The 24,797-nt window shown below is 42.9% G+C and overlaps 1 protein-coding gene across 1 annotated transcript in view; it reads right to left on the bottom strand.

Annotated features, from left to right (window-relative positions):
- Window positions 1–24,797, bottom strand: part of LOC141107556 (uncharacterized) — a 146,237-nt gene that overhangs the window by 4,673 nt on the left and 116,767 nt on the right. The window contains exons 26-33 of the mRNA XM_073598380.1: window positions 19,398–19,757; window positions 10,880–11,040; window positions 8,336–8,549; window positions 3,760–3,838; window positions 3,532–3,673; window positions 2,816–3,123; window positions 2,342–2,489; window positions 1,961–2,058 (exon numbers count right to left, since the gene is read on the bottom strand). Coding sequence (XP_073454481.1) covers window positions 1,961–2,058; window positions 2,342–2,489; window positions 2,816–3,123; window positions 3,532–3,673; window positions 3,760–3,838; window positions 8,336–8,549; window positions 10,880–11,040; window positions 19,398–19,757 — 1,510 coding nt within the window. The remainder of the gene's footprint in view (window positions 1–1,960; window positions 2,059–2,341; window positions 2,490–2,815; window positions 3,124–3,531; window positions 3,674–3,759; window positions 3,839–8,335; window positions 8,550–10,879; window positions 11,041–19,397; window positions 19,758–24,797) is intronic.

Genomic DNA, 24,797 nt, shown 5'->3' with positions numbered 1-24,797 from the left:
GCTGCAAAGAAGCTACAGGACTTTTTGTGACTCCCTGCCAGAGGAGCGCCCCAGTGTGAAAGCACTCGGGCTTTCACACTGGGTTTGCAGCTGATGCTTTTTTCAGGCGCTATGCAGGCGCTATTTTTAGCGCTGTAGCGCCTGAAAAGCGCCTCAGTGTGAAAGGGGCCTTACAGCGAAACACATTGATTCCATACGCTTATAATATCTAAGACTGTCTGTCTAACACTGTATTGGTTTTAGATTATATGATTTTAGTTTTGATGGCACTTCATCTTTTTAATTATGATACAATTTACAGGGTAATGTTTTTACACTATTGAAGGTTCTACTCTTCCTCATTTGTTGGCACAATTAAAGTCCCTTCCCCTGTGATTGTTGAGGTCCCCCTTACTTTTTGGGATGTGTCCCTTCCTCTTACAGGGGTTATGTTGTGGTTTGTTATGTGGTTGAATGGGATGGTGCCACGATGAGAATTAATTTTATACCTTTGGCTCACACCTTCATTTTCATTGATCGTATGCGTGTGTGTGTATATATATATATATATATATATATATGTATACACACACACACACACATACATTAAAAACATACAAAAAAAAATATATACAATATATTTTTCCGGTAATGGTTCCCAGTGCAAAGCAATCACGCCTTCCCACAGGCAATTTATAGATAAGAAAAACAATGGATTAATGCACTTAAAATGTAAAATAAATAAACTGCAAACAATGCATAATGTGTTCTATTTTGACAGTTTTGGGCTAAATTGTTAGCACCCTTCCTCAGATGAGAACGTTCTTATCTGAGGAAGGGAACTAACAACCTAGCCTGAAACTGTCATAAAATGGAACACATTATGCATTGTTTGTAAAAAAAATTTAGTTTTTTTAATACATTTTAAGTGCAGCAATCCTTCATTTTTTTTCTATCTATCTATCTATCTATCTATCTATCTATCTATCTATCTATCTATCTATCTATCTATCTATCTAGGGCTTTTTTCCCAGAGAATAGGTGCAGGAACTCCCCTCTTCTGAGGTCCCCCTTGTCTCCACGCCCCACCCTCCTCTGAGCACCGTTCCTTGGTTCCACCCCCTACCCACCTCCCAGTACTGCCCCAAGTATCATTTTGTGTTTCTAATTAATTTGTATGGGATTAGTTCTTGCCTAAAAACAAGAAATGCAGTAAAATAGATCCCCCAACACCAATAGATCTCTCACACAACAATAGACTCCCCCAGCAACAATGGACCCCACCCCAGCAACAATAGGCCCCCCAACAACAATAGACCCCACCCCCAATAACAAAAGATCCACCCCAGCAACATTAGACCTCTCCCCTAGCAGCAACAACAGATCTCCCAGCAGCCAGCATCAATAGACCCTCCGGCATACAACACTAATAGACCTCTCCCTCGATAGTAGATTGCTACCAGAAACATAAGACCACCCAGCAACAATAGATTTCCCACCACCAACAGCAAACCCTCACACAAAAACAGACCCCCACCAGTGACAATAGATCCCCCAGCACACCCCATACCCCCTGCTATTACATACATTCAGTGCTGGAGGTGCCAGAACTGCGTTCCCCCAAGATCCTGCTGAAAAAAAGCCCTGTATCTATGTATCTATCTCCAAAACTCGTATAGAGGCACTCATGGGTCTTGCAGAGGAGATACAGAGGATCAAAACAACAGCATTTTTATTGTCTGTGTTTTGATGAAGCTCAGACCATCTTTTGTTTTAATCCACCTCTTCTGCAAGACCCGTGAGTGCCTCTTTACTGGTTTTGGATTTGTATGGATTTCTTTGGGTGAGCACCTGGGCATTTACCTCAAACAAAGAGTGTGGTAGCTACCCTTGGGACTATACGTGTCACATTTCCAGAAACTGCAGCTGCATGTGGTCTCTAGGCCACCAATTTAGCTCCAAGGTTATGCCTGTTTCTTACCCTCTTATCCTGAAGATCCTTGTTAGCCCCATGAGACAAAAGAGTCTTCATTGCTGGTACATTGTTCACGGCAGCGGCCCAGTGTAGAGCAGATTTACCTACAGGAAGAGCATAGATAATAAGAGGTAATGGAAACAGAACCCATAATTAAAGGAATCTAATTTTGGCAAGTACAGGACTTGTTCACAATGATCAGGACAATGGCAACACAGACAAATTTTGCTTTCATTTATTTTTGTACAAAAAGATTAATTTAGTAAACTACCATCATATAAGTGTTACAGATGGATAAATACATGAAACATGGCAGATTGACATGCCTGCTTAGAACAAGGCTTGTTAGAAGACAGTGCAGAATGGCAATTCATAATGGTGATATACCTCGCTTATCTGTTGCACCTATGTCTGCTCCACATGCCACCAATTCTTCCACCATGTTCAGTACCGGAAGGCGAGAGGCCAGGATGAGTGGTGTGGATCCATCGTGCATTCTGGCGTCAATGTCTGTCTGGCGGCATCGTAACAGGGTCTGGTGGAGAAAGGGAAGATCACAAAGTGGCTTAATCCGTAGAAACCAATCAGCTTCCAGTTGTCATCTCTGCAATGCACAGCTGGGAATGCGATTTTTCTTGATGTGAGACTTTAATACAGATTTTAGGGAATGAAGATTCCTTACATATAGGTTGACGTTTTTCTAAAAACAATTCAGTTCTTTTAAAAGGGAAGTTAGAGTTTCACTAATGTTTCCACGTGAGGGAACAACAATAACTTAGTGTAGCAGATTGAGTCACTATAGTGAATTGTTTATAACTGTCTATCTACTAACCGTTATTTCTCCAAATGTATAAAAGTCACCTGGAAAACTCCCAGAGCATCGGCAGCGATAGCCGTGTGGAGAGGGGTCCTTCCCAGCCTGTCCTGCACGTTTGTATCTGCTCCGGCGTCCAGCATGACCTTGCCAGCATCTTGTCTGGAGAATCTGGCAGCCAGATGAAGCGCCGTCTCTCCGGTGGAGTCAGTCTGGGCATTGAGACTGGCGCCCTGACCAATCAAATCTGAGATGACGCTTGCCGAGTTTTCAATTTCTGGTGGATCTACGCCACCTCCAATGGGTTCCAGACCTCCTCCCGCACATATAGCCGACATAAGTGGAGTGACTCCATCTAGAAAACATTGGGCTCATCAAAAGAACTTCACAAAACAAACAGTCTTTTTTTGGCACTGTTCTATATTATTAACAAACATCTAACCCTAAAATGTATCAAAATACCTAAAATCTATTTTGTTCGCTGCCATGTCCCTGCTAGGGAGATTCACAGTCTACATTTGTACATGAAAGTGAGGAACATCGAAAATTCTGAGTTGTCACCAGAACAGGAATAGAGGGAAAATCTACCAACATGTATGTCTGCTCCAATGGATTTCTGCTCAATTTGGGGAGATTAAATCTCATGTTCTCTTGTGTCTCCAGAACATGAAGTGAAGGAAAATCTCCCCAATGGAAAACACGGTCCATTCTCCAAAAGCCAAAAAAGGTCTTAGCTTTTGATACACTAGAACAAATCACACACCTGGACCTCTCACATCAACGTCCCTGCCATCAGGCTCCTCCTGGGGCGGTGTCAGAGCAATACATTGTGGGAAACGAACCCCAGCATCAATATGCTGTTGACTCCACTGCCGATGGTCAAGGATGGAGGGGTCTGTCGCCAGCTGAAAAGGTCAAAGTGGAGATCGTGAGACAGGGCAATGTGGCAAAGATTTGATAGAAATGTATAATGATTCAAAGTCCATCTTACTTTAAGTCTTCTGGATTTTGGTGGCACAATTCCTTCTTCAGGACCTGAATCATCATAAACAGAATCATGTTTCATTGGTCTAAAAATGAAAGAAAAGTTGTGTTAAATTTGTTAACTGTGCTTATTTCATTTTTTCGGGGTTTCAATTTTCAAAATGTGAAGAAGATTCTGATACTTTAGGATAAAAATACTTTTGTTGCCTGCGCTCACACATTACTAACCATGCTGTAGTTGGAAGTACATTGATTGATTTGATTGCTTAGGTGGTTGACAAAAATGACACAGTCCAGTTCCTTGTTTTAGGGGTATCTTCCACCAGCAGCAGACAGTTAATAGTTGAGTCCTGTAAAAAAATTCTATTTCCATACCTTTCCCTAAAGGTAACCTGTGACCATGTTACAGGCATTTACAGGATCCCCCCAGACCCCTTTTATATTTACCTAAGCTTGATTTTGATCCAGCGCTGTGCACAAGAGCAGCGACTCTCTCCTCTCTCTCGCGCTTCACTAGGCAGATTGATAGTAGTAGTAGCGTATTGACTCCTGCTGCTGTCAATCAAATCCTATCATGAGGGAGTGGGGGGCGGGGCAAATCCCCTCTGTCTGTGTGTAGGCAGGTGGTGAACTCTGTTGCCCCAGTGGGAAGTTAGGGGTTAACTACATTCCCGGGTTTTTTTTGGCAGGCTTTCTTGGGTACGACCCTCCCCTCCTGTGTGCTATAAAAGGGACGAGGGCCCGGATCCCAAGGCTCCTAAAGTGTAGAAGGGAGAGAGAGAGGGTCTCTGCCCACACACTCAGTCTGTAGGGGAGAAAGACATAGACAACCAGCAAGATGTAGGAGGATTGCAGGGACCTGCAGTCCTCCATGAAGCCACCAAAGTACTGGATTATCGCCTTAATAGATTTTCCTGATCACGGACTCTGCCAAGTACACACTCTTTATTTGCAGGTATGCTGTGGCAGCCACAAGCCTGAAGTTAGGGACTAGGGGTTTGTTAGTTCGGAATAAAGTGTAGACATTCCCCTGTTACCTGTGATTGACTTCATGGTAATTTATTCTTTAAGTAAAGCTTTTGCAACTTTGTCCTTGCCTGATCTGAAGTTACTGCCACATATAGTCTATAGCTCGGGTCACTAAACACATTGGGGTATGAAGACATCAGTATAAGAGTTAATAGTGTTTAGATACAGTGGTTACCAAGGGTAACAAAGGTTTCTCTAACAACCTGTCATTAAGCGTGTACATGTGGCAGGGGAGATAGCCTCTAGCAGCGAGGGAGATGTTGTTGGCACTCCTTCGACAGTGATCCATCTCCCATAACAATGGAAGAAGATCTGCACCACCAAGACTCTCAACCTGTACACAGGTACAGAAGAGGAAGAATTAAGCGAAGTGCACGCATGGAGTCAGCGTTAGGTGCATGGCAGGACTCCATACCATTACTGGGAGTGAGGTAGAGGTGATACGCTGGACAGGTGGAGAAAGCATTGGCTCTGCGCATCCATCCTAAATGCACAAGTGACCGTGGTGAAGTACATTGCATTTAGATGGGTTTACCACAGTTCGCTCATGTTTGTCATCAACCATGTCTAAATTAAAGGTACCCCATGTGTATGGCAGTGACCCTGTGCAAAGTGCCTAGAGTAGCCCAGAAGAAGAAGCCAGGTGTGCTAGCGGGGGACTCCAGATAAGGAGGATCAGGACTGCAGGTAAGTATAACATGTTTGTTATCTTAAAAATTTCAATTGCAAGGTTTAAAATAATTTTAACAAGTAATAAACTTTAAAATAAGTCATTATTGACCTATGTAGCTGTAGCCACTGTGAAACAATGCATTATTAAACATCATAGCAGAAGAATAAAAATCCTTCTCTCTACAGCAGTGATTCAGCTGCTCATTGCACCCTGTTACCCATCCGAGCAGCTCAGCTTTCCCTTTAATGACTCAAAAGATCAGCACACCCTCTTCCCCCATCTCAGCAGTGACTCCCCTCTCCTAGTAATGACTCAGCAACCTTCTAGTCTTCTCATCTTTAAAGCGTAAGGTTAGTCAAAAATAGAAAACAAAATCAGCATAGGGGACATTACTATCAATGCTGGCTCCTGCTTTAGTGGAAATCTTCCATCTCCTTTCAATCCTCTGGTCTCCAATCCCCCCCCCCCGCCCCACTTCTGCCTCCATAATCTTCTGGTGCCACGGGGATTGGTAAAGCCAAGGGACCTGTCATATGTGTAGAGCTCTCCCTGACCTCCAGAGGCCTGGTGGTGACCCCCAGAGTCAGGGAGGGCTGACATTCCTCCTCAGGGTGTAGGTTACTAGGTATGGTGGGTGTAGTGCAAGGTGGAAAGATGGGCGCCAGCCACTTTTAAAAATGAACAGTTTTATTTCTCTTAACAGGAAACGGTGGGAGAGAGGGATAGGGCACAGGACACCCTTAGGCAAATGCAATAGCAAGTTGGCACACTCCTTAGACAAAAATAGAACTAGACAGACAGCTATACAGAAAAAGGGCCTTTAAGCTGAATTCAGCAATCTGTATTTCGTAGCAACTGCTGTCTCCTATAGCAATAAGCTCAGCTCCCAGCTACCCGCTGCATTCCTCAAGCTTAACTCACAGCTACCCACTGGATTCCGTGGACGAGTTCTCTCTTGAAACTTTCCGAGCCACTTCACAGTCCCTGGCTGATGAAAAGTCTCCTCTGGTACTCCTTCAAAACTCCATCCCTCTACACATGCCTCCGGCAACAAGAGTGGTTGCCTCCCAGTAATGACCAAGCTCTCTCCGACAGAGCCCCTGATACATGTGGAAAGGCCCCAGGCTTCGGGCCTACACTTCTGCTGCTGCTCCACACACGCCCACCCAGGCCGCAGCCTGGGTGGAAAGAACCCCGATCATCTGACCTCCGAATAAATACCCTCTCCCAGCATTCTTGGCGGCCAAAGAAACTCCTGCTGATTTGCTGAGAGAAGTATATACACTCATAACCTGAATCCACTGTAATTCATCACACTGATGTCAAAGGTAACATTGCCACCTATTGACAAAAGGGAGAAATCACAGTCAACACCAGACTTAGGAGAAACCCATTTGATCAATAGACTACAAATTAGCCAGGCTAGCTACCACCTAGCACTGCTAAATTTACTAGCAGCCTTGTTTAGAACAAGGGTGCTACATGTGCACTCATCAAGAGTGCTGACTATGCCCGCCCTTCCACCCACTTCCCCTGTTCATAGAAGCTGTACTATGGCTTCTATGAATGAAAAGCACTCTATGATTGAGGACAGGCAGATGAATGAAAGATCCACCCCTTCCTTTCTTAGATCACTTTTCATTCACAGAAGCTAATATACAAGCTTCTATGAATGGAGAAAGTGGATGGGAAGGGTGGGAATAGTCAGCACTCTTGATTAGTGCATATGACAGGTCCCTTGGCTATATTAACCTTCTATTTTAATTGTTATTTTGCACTAAACTTAAAATGTTTTGTAAACACAGAGCTAGTGCTCTAGTAATATGGAGAAAAGAAGGTTGAACTGCTGAGTTGTTGCTGGGAGGGGGGCACCAAGGTGAACTTAGCTTCTGCTGAGTGAACAACTTGCAGAGGTTCAGTGCTCCTGTTGTAATCTTTGGGGATACATTTCTGTAGCTACAGAGGTCAGTGAGGACTTGTTTTAAATACTTGAATGTATTTGGCCTGACCACATGTTCTCATTATGGCCACCTAATGTTAAATAGGAACATAGCCACCTACTACATCAGAACATAATCTTCTGGCATTGAGATCTCAGCTTTGTGTCACTTCAGTGTCAATCTGTTGCATTTGGTGATTCTGAGTAGACAATCTTTCTCTACTTCCCCAGGGCTCAGAGTCCTAAGCTGCCCATATATGGATCAAAATGGTCCCTACTGAACTGGCTGAATTTCAAACCCTGTATGGGCTAGCTGATGGCATACTGCCAGCAAAGAAGGATCCCCACTAGCTTAATGTAACAGCTCAGTGGGAAGGATTCCCATTGAATGCGTGGATGGGGGAATTGCCTATTTTGAATCATGTATGGCCTGCTTTATGCTTAAATGATATGGTGCTGAGGTCCCAGAGCCAATATTAAGAGCTGCTGTGTAAGCCCTAATTTTTATGTTCACATTAATCTTGTGCAGCCATTTACCCCTCTATCTAAAATAGCCACTATATTGACCTCTAACCCTGTATCGAAGCCTGAAAAAATTTATGTGAAGTGAACCTTGGTTGTAGATACCTACTTTTCACCAACTACAGTAGCATGAGAGGAAGGTTGCACAGCACAGAATAATGCAATACAAGTCTAAATTCTTCTCCACTGTAAGAAACCTAGTGTACCTAGCTGTATTATAATTTTTGAGAAGGCTTTCTTATTTTATCATTGTTGCAGTGTTTCTTTGAGCTGCTTACAAAGAATGCAACATCCCCATAACAATCTAAAACTCAAAATAGAATTATGGGCTGATTGAGACTCTTCCTGTATTTGCTGTTTAGCTGTCAGAAATGATAGACTGTGATAATGGTGTCCTTCAGGGAGGGGTGTTGCACTTACTTAAGCCGAATAGAGTCTTCTCCTACGGGTTCCCTTCTCCTGCTTCCCTCTTGTGCCCGATGGCGACTGAAGCCAGAAGGAAGCCACAGGACCCCATGCTGTCTCTTTCTGCTTAGCTGAACCCCAAAGAACACCCCGATAATCACAGCCACCGCAACGCCAGCAGCTGTCCCCACCAATGGCCATTGATAGTGGACCTTCGACCCCTCTGGGGCTAAAAGAGAGAACAAAGATGATGAAGATGAGCAAATGTACAAACAATATGCCTATTTATTTCCTCTGCTTGTCAATGTTATTTAGAGGCCCTAGTGCCATATTTTCCTGAAATACTGCAATCAAGAAAATACTGCATTATGGCCACTAGATGGAACTGTATAGCAGTCAGTCTTTTAATGCTTATGTATAGCCAAAACTGTTTTGCTTAGTTTTGGAAAGAGACAGGAAGAATAAAACCCCATCAGTTTATTTTTTTCTTTATGTGTCCCATTGAGTGGACAAGTCCCAGACCCGGACAGTGGGCGAGAGAAAAGTTTTCCAAAGCATGAGGCATTCTTCACTTATCATTAGGACAGGCTGTTCCCTTTAGAAAATCTTTCCTCACCTCCTGTCCAGGCGACAACTGCAAAAATTTGGAGTAAAAACCTGACTGGGGTTCTATCGTTTCCCTACTTTAGCCAAAACGAGGAAATAAGATTTGGGTATACATACGTTTAAAAACAAATGTCCAGATATAGATTGTTGGCATTTAATTGATAATTATATTGATTTGGTCACTTACAAATAAACAGGGAATAGACATACGAACTAAAGAAAGGGTACAGCAGAAATTGCTTACTTTCAGACTCTCTGTCTCTAACTGAAACCATTGATGGAACCCTAAGGCCCCTTTCACACATGCGGACGATTAATTTCATCAGTTCAGTCATGTTTTTTCAAAGAAAAAACTGATTAAGTTTACATCAGTTTGTCATCAGTTTTTCATCCGTTTTTTACAGCCTCCAGCTAGAGTCCTTAACCACTTGAGTCCAGGAGACATTTTTTCATGCCGTTTATCCGTTTATATCCGTTTTCCGCCCGATCCATTTTTTTAACGCAAGAAAAATAGGGCTTTGATCCGTTCCAAAAAACTGATTTTGACGGAAATGGATGCAAACGAATGCATATGGATGATCCATCAAGGGATGAATGAAAAATGGACAAATGGTCTGGATGCATGAAAGGGGCCTAAGGAGGTAAGGGTGCTGAGGGAGATGAGTCACTGCCAATATAGAGCTGTACATTAAATTATGTCTAACTGCTATAAGTTTTAAAGTGACTAATGATTAGACTTCAACCTGCACCATCTGCTGGTCATTACTCAGCACTCAGATTCAGGTCTGTGTTGTGCACACCTGCCCTCATTAGAAGACCTTAAAGCAAGAACCCTGGTCTGAACCTGCAACCTCTGCTGTGTCTGGCAGTAGCTCTTCTTTCTGAGCCACCTGGAATGCTGGACAGCAGCCTGGAGAATTCCTTGAACAATCTTGCCCTGAACCTTGTTTCTCTTGAACCCTTTGCTCCTCCCATAAACTTCCTTTCTTAGCCATGCCTTTGTACTTCCTGTTTATCAGTTTATTGTGCTCTCTCCAGTCAATATTTCTCTGCTGCTGCTGTCTCTATCTTCGCAACCACTCATTACTGACCTTTGGTTGTTCCTCAACTACACTTCTGCTTGATCCCAACTTGCAACCCCTTTTTATCAACCTTTGGCGGGTTTGCTGACTGCGCTTCTGCTTGATCTCTACCAGCTATATCTGCTACTGGACCCCGGCTTGCTCACCTACTGGTGGGGCAATCCTGAGGACCACGACTTTGTAGTAACATGCAGCAAAACCCATCTCCACCATCAGTAGCTCCGTACTTATCCAGCTGGTTGGTGGGAACCTCTCTACTATTATAGCTACTGGTCTCCAAGCCTGACCCCAGACTGTGACACCAAGAGCTTCAAGCCCACCTCTAATCAACAGGTTTGTCTTTTTTCTGATGCCCTACATAGAGGTCTGTCTATTTTCAACTTCTGTATAGCTGCTCAGGCCCTGGATTTTCCTATAAATGGCGGTTGTACTGATCTTGTCATTGCCTATCCTGATCATTGGCTTGTTACCTCTACTATTGGCTTGTCTGTGCTTAACGTGTCCATCAGTCTGCTGACAATGCTGTCTGCTGTTGCTCTGTTTGAGGATTTTCACAATTCCAGCATCTGTCCTGTCTGTGTTGACTGTTGCCTCTAATAACACAGCGGGTGTGCTGAACTCCACGAGAATGACCATTGCTATTCCCTATGCTAGTTAATGTTTATACTGTGTATTGAGGCTTTTATAAACTCTTTATTCTGTTTTAAATCCCTCTAATGTCACAGCAGGAACAAAAGATTTCACAGCCTTTTCCCTAAAGGGCAGTATTACAGTCCTGATAGAGAACTTCAGAGGTTTAGTACCCTGGTCCCTGGAGTAATGCCTGGCTGTGTCATCACCCCGTGTTAAGAGTTGGGGTTCATAGTCATACCTGTAGGTGGATCCACAGATTTCACTTCTAGGACGGAGTATGGCAGATTTGGCTCTCCCTTCTGATTTAGAGCTTCCAAAAATTGAGCAGCCATTTGGGAAGAGTTGAGGCAGGTGGACAGAGGACAATCCAGATTAAAAACTTCCACATACAGGACACAGCTGTTTGAATAAAAATTCTAAATTATTATGGTAATATTTAGGAATTTTTTATATGACTTCCACTTCTCACTAGAGGGAGCAATCACTCGGCTACAGTGTGACTGGCGTGGGACCACCAAAGCAGTAGCGAGACTCACGGGCTAGTACCCAGAGCAGGCATAGAGCTCCAATAATCTTAATCTATACCGGATCATATACTGGAAATATCAAAATCATATAGAGGACACTCCTCTCTGCAGCTTAGTAATGCTGTCCTGTATACACAGGGCATTGTTACTGATGTGGTTGCTAGGATGCCAGTGGTTGAGTCCACTATAACAACCAATGACACAGTATGGCTCAGCTGCCTGCATTCTAGCAACCATTGACATTACAGACCCAGCTGCCAGCATCCTAGCAACCAATGACACTGTGGAGCTCAGCTGCCAGCATCCTAGCCAACAATGGCACTGCAGACCCAGCTGCCAGCATCCTAGCAACCAATCACACTGTGGAGCTCAGCTGCCAGAATCCTAGCAACCAAAGATACTGTGGAGCTCAGCTGCCAGCATCTTAGCAACCAAAGACACTGGGGAGCTCAGCTGCCACCATCCCAGCATGTTATATATATTTATGTATTTATTTGTCTTTTTAAATTGTAGCCATATAGACCACATGAGGTAGAATACATACATTAGGTTGATTCCAGTATTTTGAAATGAATTACTTTTCAGCGACTATAAATATAGTTTCTTGAAACTGTAACAGTGATAATTTCCATATTAAAGGGTTAGTTCAACCTTACCAAAAAGCTGTCTATGTTAGTAATGGGTGCTTGTAGATTAAACCAACTTTGCAGCTTTGATTAAAGCTGAATAATGTCCTTGCTATAGGTGTAGGCTGTTTACATACCTCCGCAAGTCTGGCCAAAAAACTCCCAGTGATGGCATCATCTCATCCTGCCTTGTTGCTAGGACGTTGCCAAGATACTCCCAGCTGTTACTGCCTGCTGCCACCATTACAGGAATAATCTTTTTCTACAAATCAAACCCCCTTACATACACTCTCTCTCCTTCGTCGCAGGAGCTCTGAGCTTAGAGATGCTGAGATGGAGGAGATAGTGAGCAAAACACGTGGGAGGGTTTTAATGGGAACTAAAGTCCCAGTTTCAAAAACTGCAGGCGGGCAGCCTCTTTATTGCAGAAAAAACCTGCATTGTCTCTTCTGCAATAAAATAAACCTACTGTCCTGCTCACAGTCTGCTCTGGGATATACAACCTCTGTGTTGTATATCTCAGAGCAGACTGTGTTCCGAGATGACTGTACTCCTGCGCATGGATAGGAGTGACATCATTCCACACTGGCAAATGAAGATGGCTGCAATCTGGCATCTAGAAGAAGCCAGTGAGGGACATCAGACCAATAAAGGAGAGCTAAATATTGCAGAGTTTAGATCCGCTTCAAGAGCTCACTTCTGTGATGGTGGATGTGAGCAGTAACGGCAAAAAGTGCCTTAGCAACGTTCTAGTAACAACGCAGGATAGGGGTTTGTAAGTCTGGGAGTTTTTCAGCCAGACTTTGGGAGGTACGTACATGGCCTACACCTATAGCAAGGGCATTTTCCAATTTTAGTCTAAGCTGCACAGTTTGTTTTTATCTACAGATGCTTCCTACCTGCATAGGCAATTTTGTGGTGAACTAACACTTTAAACAGGAAAAGTTCTGGAGTCAATTGATCTTTACCTTAAGTGATCACCAATACTGAAGCCTACTTTGTTTCAGAAATGGTATCTAATTGGACAATAAAAATAATTAGTAATGGGTGTATAAAGTGGGTATAGAAAAGAATAGACAGACACCTTTTTTTATCCAGCTGTATTTAATAGGGCAAATTATAACATCCAAGTGAAAGATAGAACACCATCAGAAAAAAAAAAAATTAAAAACAGAATTACTGAGTTGGAAAAAGGATCACCAATTATTTGGCCTCAACACCAAACGATATGTCTGGCAGAAATCCAATACAGCTCCCTATTCCATTAACACCATTCCTACAATAGAGCATGGAGGGGGTAATAGCCTGTTATGGGGAGGAAGGGGGTAGTATCCTATTACGGGGGTGTTTTTTTCTGCAGCAGGGACTGGGGCACTTGTCAGGATAGAAGGAAAAATGGATGGGGCAAAATACCCTCAAATTCTTGAGGAGAATCTGCTGCCCTCTGCCAGAAAGTTGTCAATGGGAAGAAGGATTACCTTCCAACATGACAATGACCCCAAGCACACAGCAACAATGACCACTAGACATGTGCATTCGTTTTCGTCCGGATGCATTTTCGTCCGAATTTCAGGTATTTTCGTTATCGTTTTAACAAACGATAACGAAAGTGCAGAGTACGAAAAACAAAAGATCTGACATAAACAAATGCTTTATTTTCGTTTTCGTTGCGACAACAGTTTGATATAGATAGGAGATTCGATATGACGCTGACAATAGCGATCTGTGTCTATCGAACCTGTGGTCGAATGTGGTCGAAAGTGTGCCTAACCTTAGCTCTATTAGTCCAAGATTATTCTACATAGAGAGAAAAGATTTGACATAGAGAGAAAAGATCGCTGCTGGAATTGGGTGGGGAAAGTAAAATAAAAATAATGATGATGATGAATGTTATTGGCCGATTGTAACCAAACAGGAGTGGCAGTAAAATAGCTAGAACTAAGTACACACGTACAGCCAACTTACTTTCACTTACGATTTGCTAGCAGAGAGAGACACACACACACTGAATCATTTCAGAAGGCAGTCAATCTTAGCTGGTCCGTTTGTCAGAGAACCTGAATTGTTTAGCAATTAAGCATAAGCCCAGCAGCAGAACAATAGTGAAGCAAGCTACAGTTCAACTTAACTTTTTCATAATAATCTGCTGCTATTGTGTTAGTGTTGTGAACTTGATAGTGATTCTAGTGTTGCTAGTGTTGTGATAGCCTCAGAGGCTGCCCGTGTTGTGGGGGGGGGGGGATTTATTATTATAGATTCTATATTATAATGCCATATCAATATCTGACACAAAGTCGGATGCCGCGCCCACCATTGCACTTGGAGATTGAGAAACGAATGTGAAAGTTGGCTGACTGTTGGGGTAGAGTAGACCATTCAACATGAACGACGAAGATTCGACAAAGCAACTGAAAACGTACAAAGCCGAATCTTTGGCTTATGGCGTCTGTCAAAAGTTCTAAGAAGATTTGACGGAGCAGCTAAACTGTACGACGCTGCAATCGTACATTTCCGGTCAAATGCATCCGCCCATAGGCTATAGAAAAATTCTAATGTTGGTTGACTAGTAAAATAATCATTAAATATAATTATTACTAGTCATACAACATTAGAATTCTACTACAGCTAGCTTGTAGGAGGAAAATTTGACCGGAAATGTACACGTACAGTTTAGCTGCTCCGTCAAATCTTCTTTGAACATTCGACAGACACCATAAGCCTTCAATGACAGATTCAACCTTAATTAATTTGGATTTTCGGACGAATGAAATTTTTAACGAAAAACGAAATAAATAAAAACGAATTTCGGGAGTAACTAAATAAATGTATTTTTCAGACAAAAACAACATTCGGAAACAAAATATTTCAGTGTGCACATGTCTAATGATCACACATTGGTTGAAGGAGAAAATGTGAATGTCCTTGCATGGTCTAGTCAGAGCCCAGACTTAAACCCCATTGAAAATCTGTGTTATGACTTGAAGACTGCAGTCCACAAATGATGGTCACCATCAAATGTAACTGAACTTGAGCAGTTCTGCAAAGAAGATTGGAAAAAAATATTGCAGAGTCTAGATGAGGGGGATAGATAAGGGGAGTGATCCTTTTTCTAACTCAGTTATTCTGTTTTTGATAGACAGGTGCAATTTGTTTCTGAAAAAAAATAAATAAATAAATAAAAAATTTGTTTTCGGATGAAATTTGGCATATTCGTTTATTCGGAAGAATCCGAATGAACAAAAGACTGAATTCAAACGATAACGAATTGTCAGAAAGAACAAAAATCAGAAAGAACAACAAACCCGAAAGAACGAAAAACTCTTTAACCTACGAGTTTAACGAATCAATTACATTTGGATAATTTTATTTTTCGTATTTTCTATTATAATTAAATTATTAACTATTATTATAGTTTTTATTATTTATTATTATAAACTATTAAATTATAGATAAAATAGCTGAAGTCAGCAATGCTTTTATTCAGGTTTCTGTGCCATAGCAGCTAATTTGGGATAGATTAGATTTACATTTTTATTGGAATTTCCTTTCAAATTTGGCTAAAGTAACTATTAGTGAACAACGAATACGAATGCATTCGAAGTTACGAATTATCCGAAGTAACGAAAGCCGATCATAACAAAACGACTAGATAAACGAATAAAAAAAAAATTAAAAGAAAACAACAAATTTTTCGGTAGTCAACGTCTAGTTTTTAATTTTATTTTTTTTCCTGACTTGTTGGTGTATTTTTAACTTGGATATAATAAGTTGCACTGATTAAATACAGCTGGATAAAACAAAAATGGTGCCTGTTTTCATTTCAGGCTGAAAAGCAACAAAATGTGATTATTTTTAAGGAGAGTGATTCTTTTCTATCCCCATTGTATAAGACACAACTTCAATTTGCATTTGCAGCATTGCTGGCTGAACAAAATCCAATAGTGGCAGGTAAAAAGATCAAATAAGTTGTAAAAAGATACAAATTTGTATGAATTTCAACAGTGAATTAAAGAGGTTGTAAACCTCCGAAAAAAAAAAAAAACCTACAAGACAAAGGGCATAATGAGCTAGTATGCATCGCATACTAGCTCATTATGAAATACTTTCCTTAGAACGATGCCCTGCCGTGCTGTCTGCACTCCGCTCCCATGGCCAACATCTTTCACCAGAGTTACTTCCGTGTTGGCAGGCTCTGGTGCTGTGATTGGCCTGGAGCCGCAATGACGTCACTCCTGCGCATGCGTGCGTGCGCCGCCAGTCACGGCACGGGTACTGAAGAAACAGCACGAGCAGGCCGTTTCTTCAATGCGCATGATGATGACATCAGCAGTAGCGCATATAGTGAATATCTCCTAAACTGCAAGTTTAGGAGATATTTACAGTACCTACAGGTAAGCCTTATTTCTATAGTTATAGGCTTTTCTATAGGTACGTACAAGTGGTGTAACAGAGTTTACAACCACTTTAAGCCTAGGTACACATTACTGTATGTTAGGAATGCGTACAAAATTGTGCGCTTTCCTGCCACGCAGAGAAACATGCTGCCATTTAGCAATTAATTTTTAATGGCACCCCAATGCATCTGCAAACATGCCCACTTTCGCACGCTCCAAACCACATAGTGCCGCAGCACCATACGGTCCGGTGCAACGTGTTTTCTGAAAAGAGTCAGGGATGTCTTTTCCATGTTTCTCACATGTAGAGCAGCCCATTGAAAGGAATGGGCTGCCCTACATGTGATGTGTGGGAAGGTGCTCATCAGTGGCGGTGCGTCCATAAGGGCGCATGGGCGCCGCCCCCTCTCTTTAGTCACCCCCTCTATGACCAATGAATAGATTCATGCATTGCATGAATCTATCCATGGCCGCTGCTGCCACCCCTTATTCAGGCGCCTGGCCCCTTTCCGGGTGCCAGGTGCCTGAATTACCTCGGCGGGGGTATTTTTGAAGCACCTGATTAGAGCCATAAGCACTAATAGACCTCAGGTGAAAATGGAGGACACTGATTGCTGCCTCACAGAGACAGGGTAAGTGCCGGGCAGATGGTGAGTGGGCAGGGGGGGTCACAGTGGCAGCATTTGATGGGCACAGTGGCAGCATTTGATGGGCATAGTGGCAGGATATGATGCAGTGGCAGCGTTTGATGGGCACAGTGGCTGCAATTGATGGGCACAGTGGCGGTAATTGATGGGCACAGTGGTGGTATTTGATGGGCACAGTGGCGGCATTTGATGGGCACAGTGGCAGCATTTGATGGGCACAGTGGAGGCGTTTGATGGGCACAGTGGCTGTGTTTGATGGCACAGTGGCTGCGTTTGATGGGCACAAGGAGGCTGCAATTGATGGGGTTTTTTTCTGAATTTTTCAGTTTGTTTGCCCCCCCCTCCAAAAATTTTGAGCACCAGCCGCCAATGGTGCTCGCGCTTGCTTGCACCTTTAGCCTAATGCCGCGTACACATGACCGGTTTTTCCGTCGGAATAAACTCTGAAGGTTTTTCCGACGGAATTCCGCTGAAACTGTCTTGCCTACACACGATCACATCAAAGTCCGACCGTCCAGAACGCGGTGACGTACAACACATATGACGGGACTAGAAAAAGGAAGTTCAATAGCCAGTAGCCAATAGCTTCCGTCTCGTACGTACTTCAGAGCATGCGTTGTTTTTGGTCCGTCGGAACAGCATACAGACGAGCGGTTTTCCTGATAGGAATTGGTTCTGTCGGAAAGATTTAAAACATGTTCTATTTCTAGGTCCGTCAGAATTTTCGAAAAAAAAGGTCTGATGAGGCCTACACAAGATCGGAATGTCCGATGAAAAGATTCCGTCGGACTTTTCCTGCCGGAAAGTCCGACCGTGTGTACGCAGCATTAGTTATTAGATTTGGAGCTGAAAAATTGGACTTTCTAATGGCCCGCATACATGATGAGAATATCGTACGACAAAAAAAAAACACATTCCGATCGATCGTCCGATATTCTATTCGGTAGTACACAGCTTTTGAGAGCCGATCACAACAGTTCATGCGAAATTATCCAAGGGGTCAAGCACGAAAAATGTTCTTGTAAGATAACAGAATGAGCGATTTTTTTTGTAATTAGTATAGTACAGGGCTTGACAAATTTCCTTTGAATCTAGGAGCCAGCTAAAAAAGTTAGGAGCCAGTTTTTTTTAACTAACAAAAAATATAACATGTTCCCGAAGGTAAACTTATCATTTAAGACTTTCACAGCCAGAGCCGTTTTTTGCTTTTTTTTTTGCACCCTTTTAAAAAATTATTTTAAGCCTGAAGATTACATAAAACCCCCAAACATTATATATTTTCTGAAAGCAGACACCCTAGAGAATAAAATAATGGTAATTCCAATTTTTTATGTGACACGCTATTACCACAAAGGTAACAAAACACAAAAAATGTTAATTTTAGGGGGAACAAAATGCAATAAATTACCCTATTTTTTGGTAAAATATAAAAGCCAAGGTTGCGCCTAGTAAATAGACACCCAACATGTCAAACCTTAAACATGTCAGTACCCTATATTTTCCATATGCAATGCTTTAAAAGCCCCCTATAGGTCATCAGTTTACCATTATGAAGGAGTTCTGGTGCTAGAATTATTGATCACATTCTGGCGTGCGTGGCGATACGTAGCATGTTTATCGCAATCTACATTTTCAGGTGTAGGTGCACCGCAGCATGCGTTCAAGTTTGTACGTGAGTATATGTGGAGGTAGGGTCCAAAAAAATGTTTTTTTTTTTTTGGGGGGGGGGGGGGGGGGGTGGGGTTGTGCTTGGGTGTAACTTAAATTTTTTACAAGTAGAAAAAAAAATTGTTTTTCATCACATAGGGGACAAAATGTCCCCTTGTGTGATGATTTTTTTGCTGACAGGTTCTCTTTAATGAGACATCCAGGGTCTTATAAACCCTGCATGTCTTCCCCTGTGGTTCACTGAATGTAATGCAATGCACATTGCACTGCATTACATTCTTTCCAACCTTGATGGCAGGGGAAGCGGGGACCCGGAACTTACACGTCACTTCCAGCTCAACAACTAGAAGGGGAGGATCTCCTCCCTCACCCCCTCTACCCAGCAGCACCAGTCCCGGTCCTATGCCGGCCCTGGGCCCACAGATGGGCAAGCGGCGCCCGGATACATGGGGGGGCGGGCCTGAGTTGTGGAGAGCATTCGGGTGCCAGGACGAAACTTCTTGTCATTATGGCGACCTGGCACCTGGGGTTTGTTGAGCCCTGGTATAGTAGTTGTTAGAAATAAATCGTGTGACCAAGACCACCCATGCTCGGAAACGAAAGAATGCATTACAGTACAATACAATACATTCAATCACTTCCGAAGTTGTATTCTGTCTTATGAGAATTTTCGGAACTTTAATAACCTCTTCATTTTCTATATGAGACTAGCATGCAAAAAAAGAAAAAAAACGGACACTCATTTTTCTGATATTCTCATTGTGTGTACGAGGCTTAACTTTCTTTTAGTTATGATGTGTAATTCTGAGAAAACTATTATTACACATCACTACGGAGAAATACGCAATAGGATTGATGCAGCCTAACCATTGGTTTTGGTGACAAATTTCTTACCCAACAGTCTCTTTACTGGTCTCGGCCTTGGAGGTCTCATACTTCCATCTCTCCATCTGCTCTGCAGACAGTTCTTCCGGTTTGTCCCCCTTGCGGTATCGAAACAACATGTCTCCCTTGTTGTCACTTTCCAGACGTATTTTGGTGTGGAGATGGATGGACAAAGCACGTAACTGTGCAAGGATGTTTCTTCGATGGAGTATGGAGGAATTGTAACCCAGCACCAAGATAAGTCTTCCTCCAGGCTTCTCGTGGTTAGCGGTACAATCACCTCCATCCCAGCCGCATTCCGCGTTATTGCATCCCGTTTCGCAGTGCCCATTGCCAAAGTGGTCCTGGCAGTACCTTTCATAGTCATCCCTGTTGAAAACATAGGCAGAGTCAAATAATTGCCCTAATTTCTACGGTAAAGGCTAGTACAAGATAATAAGTATGAGACTCTAGCCTCTGCTATATGGTTACATTTATGATCACTGCTGTGCACAGAGAAAAACACTTAGGGGTGTAGTTTAAAAAAATAAAAATAAATCTACAGAGCTTTTTGTCACGTGAAACTGCATGTACAGTGAGGGAAAAAAGTATTTGATCCTCTGCTGATTTTGTACATTTGCCCACTGACAAAGAAATGATCAGTCTATAATTTTAATGGTAGGTTTATTTTAACAGTGAGAGACAGAACAACAACAAAAAAATCCAGAAAAACGCATTTCAAAAAAGTTATACATTGATTTGCATTTTAATGAGTGAAATAAGTATTTGACCCCTTCACAAAACATGACTTAGTATTTGGTGGCAAAATCCTTGTTGGCAATCGGAGGTCAGACGTTTCTTGTAGTTGGCCACCAGGTTTGCACACATCTTAGAAGGGATTTTGTCCCACTCCTCTTTGAAGATCCTCTCCAAGTCATTTAGGTTTGGAGGCTGACGTTTGGTAACTCGAACCTTCAGCTCCCTCCACATATTTTCTATGGGATTAGGGTCTGGAGACTGGCTAGGCCACTCCAGGACCTTAATGTGCTTCTTCTTTAACCACTCTTTTGTTGTCATGCTGGAATACCCATCCACGACCCATTTTCAATGCCCTGGCTGAGGGAAGGAGGTTCTCACCCAAAATTTGACAGTACATGGCCCCGTCCATCGTCCCTTTGATGCGGTGAAGTTATCCTGTCCCCTTACCAGAAAAACATCCCCAAAGCATAATGTTTCCACCTCCATGTTTGACGGTGGGGATGATGTTTTTGGTGTCATAGGCAGCATTCCTCCTCCTCCAAACACGAGTTGAGTTGATGAAAAAGAGCTTGATTTTTCATCTGACCACAACACTTTCCCCCAGTTCTCCTCTGAATCATTCAGGTTCATTAGAAAACTTCAGATGGGCCTGTACATGTGTTTTCTTGAGCAGCGGGACCTTGTGGGCGCTGCAGGATTTCAGTCGTTCACGGCGTAGTGTGTTACCAATTGTTTTCTTGGTGACTATGGTCCCAGCTACCTTCAGATCATTGACAAAATTCTCCTGTGTAGTTCTGGGCTGATTCCTCACCATTCTCACGATCATTGAAACTCCACGAGGTGAGATCTTGCATGGAGCCCCAGACTGAGGGAGATTGACAGTTATTTTGTGTTTCTTCCATTTGCGAATAATCTCACCAACTGTTGTCACCCTCTCACCAAGCTGCTTGGCGAAGGTCTTGTTGCCCATTCCAGCCTTGTGTAGGTCTACAATCTTGTCCCTGACATCCTTGGACAGCTCTTTGGTCTTGGCCATGGTGGAGAGATTGGAATTTGATTGATTGCTTCTGTAGACAGATGTCTTTTATACAGGTAACAAGCTGAGATTAAGAGCACGCCTTTAAGAGAGTGCTTCTAATCTCAGCTTGTTACCTGTATAGAAGACACTTGGGAGCCAGAAATCTTGCTGATTGATAGGAGATCAAATACTTATTTCACTCATTAAAATGCAAATCAATTTATAACTTTTTTGAAATGCGTTTTTCTGGATATTTTTGTTGTTATTCTGTCTCTCACTGTTGAAATAAACCTACCATTAAAATCATAGACTGATAATTTCTTTGTCAGTGAGCAAACGTACAAAATCAGTAGGGGATCAAATAATTTTTTCCCTCACTGTACGTTCGTTGTGTGCACGTGGGGCAAAATCGATTGTTAGACTATTTTCTCTCCAGGTAGAATGTTATCAATTCATTAAAATTAGAATGGTTAAGGAAAATACTGCATTATGGCCACTAGATGGTGCTGTTGATCATAGTAACAAAAAAAAAGTATAAAAGTATCTGGGACTGATTGACTTACCAACTGAGCATGTCCTTGTATTTCCATTATTTCATTCTTCTCCTTTCCTATACTATATATTTTTTGCTTTCTGTGCGGTCTCCCGCTTTTTCTCTATCTCTCGTGCAAGCTAGAGTAACCAAGCAGTAAAGACCATTAGATTACCTTGGATCTCAACATCGTTTTCTGAAGGGGCACTACATCCATATAGCACAGTTTGCTCAGTCTACGGCCCACACCCAACCCCCCGAAACTGCAATACTAGGATTCCTTGGATACTTGAACCATTCATTTTGATTTAAAGTCCTGACTGAGCTATGCACTGCAGTGTTATATTTATTATGTACTGCGTATAGACATTGTGTTCTTCTCTCTTATAATGTCTTAAACTTCAATAAAATGTTATTATTTAAAAATATATATATTATTTCTTATGATAATCAGCCCCATCTAGTGGCCATAATGCAATATTTTCCTGAACCACTCTATTCTGTATAAATGAATAATGCCTGACCTGGGGAGAAAATAGCCTAATAACATTTGATTTTGCCCCCATTTTGCCATCTGCTGGATGGTACTCAGTATTGCAGCCCAGCTCTCTGCTGTGCACAGCTGCCTCTAGGCTGGGTTCACACTAATGCGATTGCAGACATCGCAAGTGATTTGCACCACATTCCTGTGCACATCACATGCGATGTCTATGCGGTGCGAATCCAGCCATACGATTTGTATGGTTGAAATCACATCGCAATCGGACCAAAATGGTGCAGGACCATTTTTTTGTCCACGCTGGAATAGGATCGCATGAGGGTTTAGACCCATGCGATCCGATTCCATAGTTCGCACTGCATTCTGCGAACCGATTTGGGGGTGTCATAAACTTTATATTGACACCTGCAGCGGTTCACAGATGTCCGTGTGAACTGCCTGCAATTCTGATGCGGTGCGGGAACCCGCACAGGAATCGCTGTGGTTCCCACATTACGCCAGTGTGAACCCATCCAATTCGCATAGCAGGAGATTGTAACCGGCTCTCTGTGGAGCCATCTCTGGAGTGGCTCCGGTGCGAATTGCACAGTAGTCCTGTGGGTCTTTTGGTCCGTGTCAGGTCCGAATTCAGCCAAAAATTCAGTCTGAAATCGGACCTGAACCAGGGAATGGAGACGCACCGCACCCCCTGCTGTGAGCCGCTAAGTGTGAACCTAGCCTAAAAGTAGTAATAAAGTCAAAAGTGTGACTTTACCCCAAGGTCTGGTTCACACTGGTACGACATGTGCTCCAACTTTGAGAGCACACGCCGCTTTACAAGTTGCACCCCATCAAGTGCAATGGAACCGTTCTAATAGGAGCGACTTGAGTCACTCCGACTTAGAAAAAGGTTCCTGCACTACTTTTATCCCGACTTCGGCACAACTTGCATTGACTACTGTTAAAGAAGTCGTATGCAAGACGTGCCGAAGTTGCGCTGGGATGTTGGCTTCAAAGTCGTGCAAAAGACACACGACTTTGAAGTCTTACCTGTAGGTGCCTTTAAACGGCTTGAACTTGTTTACTAGACAGTGTCATCGGCTTAAGTCGCTGTTGTAATTCGCACATGCATAGTAATCTCTGCGTGCAGAGTGTGCCGTGAATGCAGAGAGTGCCGTGCCGCTATGGTGCCTCCCATGTCATTTTAGCAGGGCCCTGCCTCCCACTGCCATTCCAGCCTAGGCCAGAATGATGTGTAGCTGGTCCTGCAGTCTCCTGGGATACTTGCGGGACATCTCCCAGGAAGCTGCAGGATTGGCACCCAAGTGGTCTTGGGCAGTCCAGAGGGCAGGCTGGGGCCGGGTCCAGCGCATCATCAGAGCTGGCTGCCTACACCCGGAAGCAGCAGCAGAAGAGGAACAAGATGGCAGATTGGGACCAACTATGTGGCACCCGAACAGCAGATTACATCGGGATAATGCTGATGCAGGTGAGTATGTGCTTTGAAGAGAACCCAACAATACAGGTAAGTTAGGAAAAAAACATGGGGGTGGGGTGGGGGAAGTTTAGGACTGCCTTAGGTTCAATGAGTAGTCATCAGAACAGTGACTCATCCCTTATCAGTCATTTAAGTCTGATGTTTCAGTCAGACAAAGGAAGTCACAAAGCAAGCAGCTTCTGCTTACTATGTCTAGCTAATCCGTAGTGCTCTGGGAATCCTTTGTTATACAATAAGTGTTAAACAAAGATTGTAAAAACACCTATAAACCCAGAGTTTCAAAATATATAAACGGACCCAAAACCATTGTGGTTTCTTTTTCTGTTTCAATGTTTTTATTAACGTTTTCACATTAGGTATAAAAAGAATAACAAAGATATTCAAATAATATATATAATTTGCACAATCCAGAGTGCTTGTTTGCCGATGAAAAGACAAGGTGTGCATTATTATTCATAAGAAGGAAGGCAGAAGGCATAAGGCCCCTGGTCCCACATCAACTGGAGAAGTAGCTCTAGAACTCGCCACTCTCAGGCATCTCTGAGGTATGTAATTGCGAGCTCGTGAGAGTGCGCCCAAGCTCCGCTAAAGCAGTAACAATATCCAACAAAGAGACTTTAAGCGCGCTCTCACCTGACAACACCATAGTAGTCACATAATAGTTAAAATGGAGCCGTGGGGCCCAAGAGTTGCTCCATGGGGGGGGCTGTCCTCTGCCACTAGTAGTGCATGGTTAATACCTGTCAAGCACATAATTTAGCAAAGAGGAAGAAAAGCGGGGATAAGAAAGGAGAGAAAAGAGAGGGGGGGAGGGGGAAGACCCCAAGGTCTGGTCCACGCCGCCCAAAAGGTACATCAGACCGGAGCCACTCGGGAGTCTACAGTCAAATGATCCACGGAACCCCAACCTTTATTTTGTCATTCAAGACTTTCTCGAGAGCCTTTCATTGACCATGAGCCAGGAAAGCTTACGCTTAAGTTGGTCAAATGGGATGACAGCTGACCTCCAATTTCAGGCTATGGTGATTCTGACAGATATAAATATGAAAGTGAGGAGTCTCCTCTGGTTTTTCGAGGCTTCATCAACTTTAAAACCCAACAGGGCATGTTTGGGAGATTTAATTAGGTTGATTTGGTTGAGAGTA

The sequence above is a fragment of the Aquarana catesbeiana genome, linkage group LG09, assembly GCF_042186555.1.
Source record: "Aquarana catesbeiana isolate 2022-GZ linkage group LG09, ASM4218655v1, whole genome shotgun sequence".
NCBI lineage: Eukaryota > Metazoa > Chordata > Amphibia > Anura > Ranidae > Aquarana > Aquarana catesbeiana.
The sequence above is the reverse complement of the archived record's forward strand: the minus strand, read 5'-3'. Positions and strand labels throughout refer to the sequence as shown.